Source organism: Oncorhynchus masou, unplaced genomic scaffold (genome assembly GCF_036934945.1).
Source record: "Oncorhynchus masou masou isolate Uvic2021 unplaced genomic scaffold, UVic_Omas_1.1 unplaced_scaffold_2___fragment_4___debris, whole genome shotgun sequence".
Classification (NCBI taxonomy): domain Eukaryota; kingdom Metazoa; phylum Chordata; class Actinopteri; order Salmoniformes; family Salmonidae; genus Oncorhynchus; species Oncorhynchus masou.
The window spans coordinates 321,707-335,136 of NW_027016543.1; the positions used below are offsets into that span (position 1 = coordinate 321,707).

Here is a 13,430-nt window from a genome sequence, read left to right on the forward strand (position 1 = left end):
GGGTGATTAAAAAAAGTCTGCTTTGATTCCAATAGGAATTACACATCACTTTGCAGGCCCGTATAATGCGACTATGCAAAATGTGTACAAAAAATGTCTATGTAAAATGTCAATGTAAAATGTATGTGTAGCAGAAAAGCTGTAAAAACAAACAGGATATGTGTCCTCTGAAGAGGGTGGATGGGTTCACAATAATAAAAGGAAAAAAATACAAGAAAAAGACAAGTCTTTGGACTCTTTGAAATCGTTCCCCGTAGTTCGGAACTGTTTTCTGAAGTGCAATACTACACTGCCCTCCATTGCCCCAGTTGAGTGCCTTTTCAGCTATGGTGGAAACCTGTTTACCTCTCAGCGAAACAGGATGTCTGATGCTCATCTACAGCATGTCCTCCTGCTGCAATACAACAGCAATTTCTGCCTTCAATCATCTCAGTAGGCTAGCTTCAGAATAGGCCTACTGCAATGCCATGTCTGATATGTGGGTTTATTGGACCTAGCTGCACTTTTTTAGTTTAAACTTTAAAAATTACTTTAAAAAACTATTTCTCATGTTAGTCATTTAGCAGACGCTCTTATCCAGAATGACTTACAGTAAGGTGTTGTACTGGTGTCCTGTGGGATAAGTGTTCAGCACCATCCATGTTGCTGTGTTACTTAAGCCCTTACTTATACCTGGTTTTAACATGTTTCCTTTGTCCTGTACATTTTTAGACAGGTGTACATGATTAAAATACACATTGTGGTCTGACTGTGATCAGATCTTATAGGTGTAAATTGACATGTTGTTAAATTGGTAATTATCATTTTTTTTTAACACACAATTGTTTTTGTTCAGTATGGGATGATGTATGTCAGTATGTCAGCTGCTGTGTTGTGTCTGGTTGATATCATACAGTCAGTCATACATTATATACACATTTGCTTGGGAGCAACTGGAGTCGAAAAACTCATACAATTTGGCTCTACTAACTTGGGTAAATACAGGCTTGTGACCTTTGCACCAGTTGTGTGGAGCAGAGAGACTCATCCTGGAAAAACAATGATTGCGCAACTCCCTCCCAACTCAGAAACAACTCCCTCCCAACTCAGAAACAAAGTTCAGGTGCTGTTTGAAGAAAAGCACATTTATTTCATGATTGTACATGCAGTATTACCTAACACCATCACAAAAACCTTGACACCACCAATACTTTTGCTAGAAATGAATAAAAGCCCATGGCAAAATGGATAGAAATATACTGATTAGGTTTGTTGCTGGCACAGGGCTACAAGGCCCCCATTAATTACGCATCAAGCAAGGGGGGGGGGGGAATGGGTCCTTATTGTTGTCTGGCTGGGGGAAAGAACATGAGTGTTTCTCCAGTGTGGAATGTCCTGAATTCTGGGTGCTGTTGAGTAAGCTCTCTCTTCGCTGGCTATATGAGCTGGGCTCACTGTGCTGGGCCAGAGGAAAAGACCTGTCTGTCTCTGTGGTGTGCATTATGAAGGTAAGGAGTTCTCACTTATCCGCTCAACATGAATGATGATTACTATAACTCAATCTGACCTTGTGAATGTCATTATTTCTCCTAGCTGAACTTGGATGTAACTCTGTCCTGTCTGACTCTGTTACTCTCCCTTCTCCCTCACATTCGGTATGTACTGAGAACCTGAATGTGACATTCATGGTTGACATTTACCATTCTACGTAAAAGCTGAACATGATTGTTTCCATCCGTCCACTTAGCTGTGAGCGCCCTGTGAACTGCAGATGGGGACTTTATGGGGAATGGTCTGAATGCGATGGCTGCACAAAAACACAGGTACACACAGTCAATCACACACACTTAATTGCATGGACTTCAAGAAAGGAAGATCTTTTTTAAAACTTGCATGTATTAATATGGATGTTTTTTGAATATTTACAGGTCCGCACACGGACTGTTGAGGAGTTTGCCCAGTATCAGGGTAGTCCATGCTCTGGGGAGGCTTCTCAGAGTCAAGAGTGTGTCCCCAAGAAAGGATGTCCCTTGGGCACAGGCTGTGGAGAAAGATTCCGCTGTTCTGCAGGTACTTTTTAAAATCCACATGAAACCAGTAAATATAAGTAATTTTTGTCTATTTGTGCACAATGTACTGAATTAGTGTATTGTTTAGTATGTGTATTTTCATCTCATACAGGCGACCAATGTGTATGTATGTGCATATATGATTCATAAACAACAACAACATATGTACTGTATGTGTATCTTAGGACAGTGTGTGAGCCTCTCTCTGGTATGTAACGGAGACCAGGACTGTGAGGAGGGCGGGACAGACGAGAGACACTGTGATGCTGACAATAGCCACTATGTGTGTGACTTGGACAAGACTCCTCCCAACTCTGACCACACTGGCAAAGGGTAGGCAGGCCCCCCTCTACCACTAACATCATATGACATGTATAGTGCAACACATCTTGCAAATTTGATGTGATGAGTTTTGCTTGTGTTTTTCTTAATGGTCACTTTGCATTGGCTATACTGTATTTCCCAACATGTTGATATGATAATCCAGTGTTGAAGATGTGCAGATAGGTATCCGAGTTAAGGTTTGTATTGTCCCCTGTAGGTATGATGTGCTGACAGGGAAGTTCAGGTCTGGTGTCATTAACACACTAAGCTTCGGAGGGCAGTGCAGGAAGGTTTTCAGTGGAGACCACAAGACCTTCTACAGATTGCCTCAGAGTATCCTCAGGTACACCTTCCAGGTGAGCCATACTATACTACATGGGACTGCAGGTTTGGTTTAGTAACAGGTAGTAACTTACTGGTGAAGTAATACAACTACAATCTGTGAGATTTCTTCCTAGGTGGTGGTTGAGAATGACTTCACCGATGAGGCCTATGAGAGCTCCTGGTCCTACATGAAGCACATCCAGGACAATGCCTTATGGGGACATGATCGCCGCACTTTTCACACAGAGCTCAACAAAGACAAGGTGACTCACTGAGACTATAGCTGGTTGATGACAATATAGCCCTGCGTGAGTATGTAGAGTATAATGGTTAGGTCTTATATGCGTGTCCCTCTCTTCTGCCAGTCTCACAGGCTGCTGATCATAAAGAATCAGGTGGAGCTAGCCCAGTTCCAGAACACCGTGCCCCAGTACGTCACTCTGGCTGAGGGCTTCTGGAAGGCTCTGTCCTCCCTCCCAACCACATACAGTTACCCAGCCTACCGCTCCCTCCTGCAGACCTATGGCACCCACTACTTGTCAGAGGGGGCCCTGGGGGGCCAGTACCAGGCCCTGCTGGAGTTTGACAACGAGGCCCTCAAAGAGACCAGTGAGTAGGACCCCTTTCTCACCAGATAGAGACACATAACTGTTAAATATGGCATTCATTGCATTGAATACATTACACATTCTTTTTGATTTCCTCTTTCTCTGATTGAAGGCACAACAGATACAGAGTACCAACGGTGTGTTACGAAGAAGAAGCGCCGCTTGTTCAGGAAAAAGGTCAAAACCACATGTGAAAAACTGGTGGACTCTCTCAAGACCTCTAAAGGTAGGTCTTACAAGTTTCTATGTCACCCTTAGTAAACCCTATATACACGGTATGCATCACGAGTGCTACAATGAATCAAAAACAACACAGTATTAGAAAATATCAACTCGTCTGAATTGTTAAGAATAGAAAGGTACTGAATTTAATAGGTCTGAAGTGACAATAACAGATGCATTGTACTGTATGTAATCACCTCTGTCAACCATCTGCAGAGTATAACAACAACAAGCTGCCTATTAAGACCAATGTCATCGGTGGAGACCCATCCTTCATAGCTGGCCTGAGTGTCCTGGACCTGGAGAACCCTGAGGCCAATGGACAAATGTATGACAAGTGGGCCCGCTCTGTCAAGGACTTCCCTCAGGTCATCAACATGAAGGTAGCATAATCACATATATCTCATATAACTATAAACATTTTAGTCAATTTCTATCATATTTTTCGGGATGCCGTCATGTTATACTGTATCAAGTCCATCCATATTGTAGCTGCGGCCTCTGTATGAGCTGGTGAAGGAGGTGCAGTGTGCCGGGCTGAGGAAGCTCCATCTGAAGAGAGCTACAGAGGAGTACCTGGCAGAGGAGCATCCCTGCCACTGCCGGCCCTGCCACAACAACGGGCAGCCCCTACTGACTGGCACAGAGTGTAAATGTGTCTGCAGGCCTGGTACCTCGGGCCCTGCCTGTGAAAGTGGCACTGTTATAGGGGAGCAGCCAGGTAAAACAACCATAAATTGCTCACTTCCTGTAATGACTTGTCCACTGACACTGTATTGTTCCTACAGGCCCCTTGCCTCTGACACTGAGCCAGCAAGATTTAAGATCAATGTATGATGTTGTTGTACATTTATCCATAATGATTGACTTATAAATGTGATATTTTGGCTTTGTCTTTTATAAGGGGTGATCCATGGGAGCTGGAGCTGCTGGTCGTCATGGGGATCTTGTTCTCAAAGTCAAATGTCAAGGTCTAGGTCTAGGACCTGCACTAACCCTGCTCCCAGGCAAGGGGGCCTCCATTGTGTGGGGCTGCCCACAGAACATACTTCCTGTGAAGAGTCAGACCTACAACATTTACAGTGAGGAAACTTAACCTCTCACCAAATACGCTGTGAACAACAGCACACCTTAGCACAGTAGCTACAGTTACAATAACCTCAGTAAACTATAACAGTTGCCACATCTGCTTCAGAGTATGGGGGTTGACTGTGTGTTTGTCTGCAGGATGATGGAGCCTCAGTGTTTTGTTCTCTCTATAAGTCCACCGAAGGCATGTAGAGCCCCGCCAGCCCTGAGGAATGGCTTTGTCCTGGTAATGGTCACCTTTCCATTCCTGTTATCTATTGCAGAATTCAATAACCTTCAAGGAAGTGTGTGTGAATTTGTCTACTGTGTGTTGTGAAAAAGCATCAATGTGTATTTGCATCTAGAGCCCCAGAGATGTATACCTTGTAGGTAGTAAGATTGAGTACTCCTGCATAGAGGGCCACTACATCACTGGAGAAACTGTGGCTGAGTGCACTGACAACAACATCTGGACCAGAGGACCATTGGAGTGCAAGAGTATGTACTCAAAGGGTTAACTTTTTAAAACACTGACGTTGGATCTGACTCACTCAAACCACAGAGTTTCTAAACCCAGAGGCGCAACATCGCAAGACTTCCCTGGAACGCTTGCGAAGCAGACTAGGCTGGAGTTTGGGGTTTGAGAAGTCAATGAGAGAAGTGAACAATTCATCTTTAGATGTTAATTTTCTCAAAATGTAAAGGCACAACCTAGATTTGAGACAAGGTCTTAAGTAGTTGAACATGTTATTACTCTGACTTTGCAAAAGTGACAAGCTAACCCGTTTTCATTTTCGTGCCGTTGATTTGGGAGACTGCACATGCACAGCTTCTATGCATGAGCTTAGCTAGCCAACGTCGCCATGGCATTGCCAACAAGTTTGATTGGGGATTTCTATTGGAGAAGCAGTTTTAGCCTATCTTCATACTGTACTGTCTTTGCTCAAACTCTATTCTAGGTGCAACATGTGATGTTCCGTCCCTTGAGAATGATGTCACAGGCACTCCTTGGAAAGTGATCTATCAAATTGGGGACAGTGTGTCCCTGTCCTGTCCTGTGGGGACGATGAGAGAGGGCATGGCAGAGATCGTCTGCAGCTCCAGTCTGCAGTGGTCTCCATCCCCAGACAGTATAAGGTGCAGAGAAGGTAAGAGATCCAGAGATTCAACTGCTACATGGGAATATAGAAAGCAAATTCTTACCATCTTTGCTCTGAAATTAAATGAGGAGGCATCCCATTCCATTAAATATTAATTTTGATGTGTTTATTCTCCGTGTGCAAGTGCCAAAGGGCCCCACCCCTCCACTTGGCTTGAACTGCAAACTATGGGAAACACCAGGAAAGAGTCAGTGTGTGTGTAAGCTTCCATACCAATGCCAGTGAGTATTTTAATTGCAGTCTTTTCACATTTCTTGACTTTTGACAGGGTAATACAACTAAGTATATACAACCCTGGAAATAAACAAAATATTTTAATCTGATTATTTTTCTCTTTAAAGGCCTTCCCTGCAGTTATGTGCCACCCTCCACACAGGCAGAACAAGTAAATTGGGCGTGTGTCAACTTGGAGCTCTGCAGTGTCTGGGGAGGAGCTTCAAGCTGGTGAAGGACAGTGATTGTGATTGGTCGGATCAGGGGCTCACTTCCTGCCAGGAGGAGTGCTTTGACACCTCTGTCCAGCTCTGTGTCAAACTACCAGACAGTGCTGTTGCTGTGACAATGTCAGAATGTGAGGTGGGGGCTCGGAGGTGCCAGGGGGAGCAGTTTGATGTGGTCAGCATCAAGGCCTGTTCTGCACTTTAAAAAATGATTCTTAACCCATAATTGTAATGTTTTTTTTACTTATAAGACAGTAGTCCCTTATATTCTAATAAAGTGTGCATCAAGGTAGAACTATCCATGTTCTACTCTACATGGTAATGGAGAGAACTATGCCACTAAGCTTTTGACTTCAGACAACTTTTTTGGACTTCCTTTATTGGTTGAAATTTGGCCATAGAATCAATGAACGAAAAACATTTCAATGTCTGTAAATGACACCGTGTCAAATTCCGTAAAATATGTATTTTATCTTTCATTCAGCACCTAAAATGCACCTGATTTCAATGTCTGGATAGTACGTCTTTTCAATGTCTGGATACGTATTTTTGACATCTGTATAAGATGTATTATAACCTTTCATTCAGTACCGGAAATGCACGTTATGTCAACATCTGGAAAATGTCTGGAAGATGACTGGGATTGTTGCAAGTTGTAAATAAAAGATCATTAGACAAAAAAGGTTACATTTTTGTTAATTTCAAATAAACGCTACGTTGTGACACAATAGAGTTGATTGCATTAAGTGACATTTTTTAACAACAAGTTAACAACAATCAAAATTTTAGCAAATTAAGTTGAACCAAGCTATAACTGAAACGGGACAAAACGTGCTCCTTCTGAATGTTAGTCTTTACAGTTAAATGTAGTGTGTGCTCTATGGTATTATGGACAAGGAGAGAGTGATAGAATATGGGAAGAGGATGGGTACAGCAGGACCTGATTATGTGGACTATTCACACAGGCCTTCATTGAGAATCTCAAACACCATCTTTCTACACTTGATGGCAGCCATGGAGCACAGGGCCATAATCCTCTTGCTCTGGTTCTTCAGCAGCTTCACACAGAACATGTGTTCTCCCTCAGGACAGTCCTGTGGAACTTCACACAGACATTGTTTGGACTCTGGGTGCACAAAGACAAAGGGTAAGAGCAACATGTACATGGAATGATTTTGCTATGTTGAAATTATATCTACAAATTTATCTTTGACAAATAATTACTTGTATTGCATCTTAACTAGTTAAAACTATTTTCAGATAAGGTTATTTCAGCTGAACGTGGTCAAGTGCTATTTGACTCATAGAGGGAATGTGTGGCCAGTCAGAGTTGCCGGTGCAGCTCTTACACTCGTGACAGATGTCAGAGTTGCAGGGCTCCTGGACTGAGCTCTTTGCAGACACGGTGGCACTGAACTTGGCCCAGTCCAGGCTGACCACATCCTTGTCACATGGACCCACATTCATGGAGAAGAGCTGGTCACCGTAGCAACAACCCAGGTAGAAACCAGAATAGGACATCATCATACCACTGCCAACTTCAACATTGAAGATGCAGAACTCGTTTTTGTATGGGCTGCAATACACACAACACACACAAAGTTGGGGCACACACAGATATGGAAACCATAGATCAATCCAAGTAGAGCTAACATTAAAAGGCACTTAACAACCCATTAATATTACATTATTCATGACTTAATGAAGATTGATAAATGAAAGTACTCACATAAAAGTCTCTCACGCCACGCAAATACATTTGGAACTATCATGCCTCTCTCCACCCCCACATTGAACAACTTATCTGGACAGACAGACACACAGACAGAACAAAAATCCAATTACGTGATTATGTAATTTAATCCTATTGTCAATCATGTGATCTTCACTTAATTGTCGATAAACTATATGATGACTTAAAAAGGACACTAACATCCTCTAATGTTTCTTCAAAGCCCTTTTGAGACAGTCTACACCTATTTTGCAGTGCAGGTCATCGAGATGTGAAGGCTCCCAGGTTAGACTCTTGCAACAGCTTTAGAAGCACCGCCCTGACGGTGTCATGCCTTTGTCAGTGCAGTCGAGTCCCACAGAGTAGCCCACCTTGAACTACTTTAAAATAATTGAGTTAAGAAAGCCTCTATACAAACATGGTTTCTTTTTTGCTTTATTGAGTAAGGCAGCTCCAAAATGCAGGAGTTTCAGCCTCGCTCAATGCTTTCTGTGGTGGTGGGGCAGCCAGTGGAAAATACGAAGCGTAATGTTCACTAGTTGCGCCGTGATTGGCTCAGTGTTCTGTCACTCATGGGGACACTACGTCACTGCCAAATCTAAGTGTAGAGCTCGAACATTCAAGCCCCTTGGGTGCTGCCATAGAGTTACATTAGAAGTGCCCATCCAAGAAGGCTCAAGGTCATTGGCCACAGATAAAATTAAGTCAAATCCCGTTATATCTACAGTATCTTTAATTGGATTGATCATGTCAACATCATACTTTCAAAATATTAGCTAGCAGTCATTATATATTCAAGTCAACAATCTACTGGCAAATGCTATTTAATCCTTGTCATATGAAGAGAAATAATGAAGAGAAATTGCAGATAAAACGTATCGTATTGAGCCTCATCATGATTCGACCCTGTTTTTTTCGGAGTTCCTAGTTGTTTTGAAAGCACCATAAATCCAGAGAAAGACAGACTTTGATGACAAAGTTTGAAGACAAAATTTGCCCACAAAGGAATGCTACGCGCCACCTTCCTGTTCAAGTGAGCACAGCACAAAAAGGTGAGTCCAAAAATGTCTTGTATGCTGCTGCATAAATTATGTAATATGCCAGGGAGATATGTACAGTGGGGAGAACAAGCAGGATTGCAGGTTTTCCTACTGACAACGCATGTAGAGGTCTGTAATTTTTATCATAGGTACACTTCAACTGTGAGAGACGAAATCTAAAACAAAAATCCAGAAAATCACATTGTATGATTTTTAAGTAATGAATTTGCATGACATAAGTATTTGATCACCTACCAACCAGTAAGAATTCCATCTCTCACAGACCTGCTAGTTTTTCTTTAAGAAGCCCTCCTGTTCTCTACTCATTACCTGTGTTAACTGCACCTGTTTGAACTCATTACATGTATAAAAGACACCTGTCCACACACTCAATCAAACAGACTCCAACCTCTCCACAATGGCCAAGACCAGAGAGCTGTTGAAGGACATCAGGGCTAAAATTTTAGACCTGCACAAGGCTGGGATGGGCTACAGGACAATAGAAAAGCAGCTTGGTGAGAAGGCAACAACTGTTGGCGCAATAATTAGAAAATGGAAGAAGTTCAAGATGACGGTCAATCACCCTCGGTCTGGGGCTCCATGCAAGATCTCACCTCGTGGGGCATCAATGATCATGAGGGAGGTGAGGGATCAGCTCAGAACTACATGGCAGGAACTGGTCAATGACCTGAAGAGAGCTGAGACCACAGTCTCAAAAAAAACCATTAGTAACACACTACGCCGTCATGGATTAAAATCTTGCAGCGCACGCAAGGTCCCCCTGCTCAAGCCAGCACATGTCCATGCCCGTTTGAAGTTTGCCAATGACCATCTGGATGATCCAGAGGAGGAATGGGAGAAGGTCATGTGGACTGATGAGACAAAACCAAGCTTTTTGGTCTAAACTCCACTCACCGTGTTTGGAGGAAGAAGAAGGATGAGTACAAGCCCAAGAACAGCATCCCAACTGTGAAGCATGGAGGTGGAAACATCATTCTTTGGGGATGATTTTTTGCAAAGGGGACAGGACGACAGTACCGTATTGATGGGAGGATGGATGGGACCATGTATCGCAGGATCTTGGCCAACAACCTCCTTCCCTCAGTAAGAGCATTGAAGATGGGTCGTGGCTGGGTCTTCCAGCATGACAACAACCCGAAACACGCAGCCAGGGCAACCAAGGAGTGACTCCGTAAGAAGCATCTCAAGGTCCTGGAGTGGCCTAGCCAGTCTCCAGACCTGATCCCAATAGAAAATCTTTGGAGGGAGCTGAACGTCCATATTGCCCAGCAACAGCCCCGAAACCTGAATGATCTGGAGAAGGTCTGTATGGAGGAGTGTGCCACAATCCCTGCTGCAGTGTGTGCAAACCTGGTCAAGATCTACAGGAAGCGTATGATCTCTGTAATTGCAAACAAAGGTTTCTGTACCAAATATTAAATTCTGCTTTTCTGATGTATCAAATACTTATATCATGCAATAAAATGCATATTAATTACTTAAAAATCATACAATGTGATTTTCTGGATTTTTGTTTTAGATTCCATCTCTCACAGTTGAAGTGTACCTATGATAAAATTTTTTACAGACCTCTACATGCTTTGTAAGTAGGAAAACCTGCAAAATCGGCAGTGTATCAAATACTTTTCCTCCCCACTGTATACTGTAGCTAAGAAAGTAATACTAAGTGTATGTTGGAATGGAATTCCAGTTTGGAATGATGGCGCCGGAGGGTAGGGCTGCCGTCGGCTCTTAACCAACCATGCTATTTTGTTTGTTTTTTCGCGTTGTTCGTAACTTGTTTTGTACATAATGTTGCTGCTACAGTCTCTTATGACCGAAAAAAGCTTCTGGACATCATAACTGGGATTACTCACCTCAAATTGGATGAGGAGTTCTTCTTCAATGAGTAATACACAATGTATATACTACGGACACCCGACCAGGCCCAGATCCCTGTGATTCGCTGGAAAAGGAAACACACTACCGTTAAAAAGTTTGGTGCCACTTAGAAATGTCCTTGTCTTTGAAAGAATAGCGTATTTTTAGTCCGTTAAAATAACATCAAATTGATCAGAAATACATTAACGTTGTAAATGACTGTTGTAGCTGGAAATGGCAGGAATATCTACATCGTCGTACAGAGTTCATTATCAGCAACCATCACTCCTGTGTTCCAATGGCACGTTGTGTTAGCTAATGCAAGTTTATCATTTTAAAAGGCTAATGGATCATTAGAAAACCCTTTTGCAATTATGTCAGCACAGCTTAAAACTGTTTTTCTGATTAAAGAAGCAATAAAACTGGCCTTCTTTAGACTAGTTGAGTATCTGGAGCATCAGTATTTACAGGCTCAAAATGGCCAGAAATAAAGGCCTTTCTTCTGAAATTCGTCAGTATATTCTTGTTCTGAGAAAGGAAGCCTACATCATGAGAAAAATTGTCAAGAAACTGAAGATCTTGTACAGCGCTGTGTACCACTCCCTTCACAGAACAGAGTAGAAAGAGGATAGGAAGGCCCCGGTGCACAACTGAGCAAGAGGACAAGTACATTAGAGTGTCTAGTTTAAGAAACAGACTGAACTGGCAGCATAATTAAATAGTACCCCCAAAGCTCCGGGATGAGCAGACATTCCATCCTAAAACATTTTTTTTTTAATTGCAGGCCCCTGAACCATAATCTTGATCTCATCTTTGTACTTCTTGAATATATCATATTCTTTATAACTGCTTTGTGCTTTTTAATGCAGATATTGTATCACGCCGAGATGCTGGCCTTCTAGATCCTCTGTCCAGTGTCTGTGTTCTTTTGCCCATCATAATCTTTTATTTTTATTGGCCAGTCTGAAATATGGCTTTTTCTTTGCAACTCTGCCTGGAAGTCCAGCATCTCGGGGTCGCATCTTCACTGTTGACGTTTAGACTGGTGTTTTGCTGTGCACTGGGGCTTCCCACTCCTCTTTCTACAACATAGACAATGTCTACACTGTATTTCTGACTAATTTGATGTTATTTTAATGGACAAAAAATGTGCTTTTCTTTCAACAACAAGGACATTTCTAAGTGACCCCAAACTTTTGAACGGCAATGTATGTCTATGGGTTTGACTTCATATATCCCTCACAAATGATTGGTTATTTATTTATTTAAGACACCCCCTTCCTGCATCAGTCACAAACCGAGCCTAATAGCTAAGATAAAAAAAGACTGAAGACTCTAACACGAAACCCAAACCGGCTGTGCGCGTGTGCCATCATGCGCCATCGTGCATACATTTATGTTGTCCCCCCACACCAAACGCGATCACAACACGCAGATTAAAATATCAAAACAAACTCTGAACCAATTACATTAATTTGGGGACAGGTTGAAAAGCATTTAACATTTATGGCAATTTAGCTAGCTAGCTTGCACTTGCTAGCTAATTTGTCTTATTTAGATAGCTTGCTGTTGCTAGCTAATTTGTCCTGGGATATAAACATTGAGTTGTTATTTTACCTGAAATGCACAAGGTCCTCTACTCCGACAATTTATCCACACATAAAACGGTCAACCAAATCTTTTCTAGTCATCTCTCCTCCTTCCAGGCTATTTCTTCTCTGGACTTTATACCGCCGATTGGCAACTTTTAGAAATTAGGTGCATTACCGCCACCGACCTTGTTCGTTTTTCAGTCACCCACGTGGGTATAACCAATGAGATGGCACGTGGGTATCTACTTCTATATACCAATGAGGAGATGGGAGTGGCAGGACTTGCAGCGCTATCTGCGTCACAAATAGAACTGACTTCTATTTTAGCCCTTGGCAACGCAGACGCTCGTTGGTGCGCGCAAGCAGTGTGGGTACAATAATTGAATAACATAGATTTCTACATTTATTTTGCAACACTCGCGCACTCAACGTGAGCGGTGTAGTCAGCCTGTAAGCCATGACAACACAAAGTTCACAATTCCCAAGTCTTCCAAACCCTCCTTTCGCAACCTTCCATCCTGTCCCCTTACTGGAAGAAGTGGCTGGAAATTCCAGATTCCAGTAACATTCACCAGCTGTAAGTTGTCTCTACAACTCTGACCCCTGACACTCCCTTGAGTGTGGAAATAGGGGTCATGGGTGGAACACTGAGTTCCTGTCACGCTGATAAAATATAAAATAGTTTCATGTTGTGATTGATGAAGTTTATAGCTTTGCAAGTACCCACAACTACAAAGAATAGGTCCATTTGTCTCCTTCATGTGAAGTATACTTTACATGGTCTCTGAAACCAACAAGAAACAACCGATCAGAGCCTCTCTATAAACCAGACAAAAATGATTATTTAAATACAAAAAGTTTATTCACATTATAAAATGGCCTATACATACTGTCAGCCGTACAACAATCTATAGCACAACATCTATACACTACACATCTACCACAGTACAAATAGCAATATTCATGCTGTACACTTTGGGCCAAGACATCA

At 42.4% G+C, this 13,430-nt stretch overlaps 1 protein-coding gene across 1 annotated transcript; it reads left to right on the forward strand.

Moving 5' to 3' along the window:
- Window positions 1-1,349: 1,349 nt before the first annotated feature.
- c7b (complement component 7b) lies at window positions 1,350-6,924 on the forward strand. The gene is made up of 17 exons (XM_064964588.1): window positions 1,350-1,487; window positions 1,573-1,634; window positions 1,727-1,802; window positions 1,908-2,049; window positions 2,234-2,381; window positions 2,590-2,728; window positions 2,831-2,959; window positions 3,062-3,305; window positions 3,417-3,530; window positions 3,743-3,909; window positions 4,019-4,247; window positions 4,431-4,608; window positions 4,754-4,841; window positions 4,960-5,092; window positions 5,554-5,742; window positions 5,879-5,975; window positions 6,096-6,924. Exons 1-17 carry the CDS (start codon window positions 1,482-1,484, stop codon window positions 6,397-6,399), a joined length of 2,445 nt encoding a protein of 814 aa, XP_064820660.1. The 5' UTR covers window positions 1,350-1,481; the 3' UTR covers window positions 6,400-6,924.
- The last annotated feature ends 6,506 nt before the right edge of the window (window positions 6,925-13,430 follow it).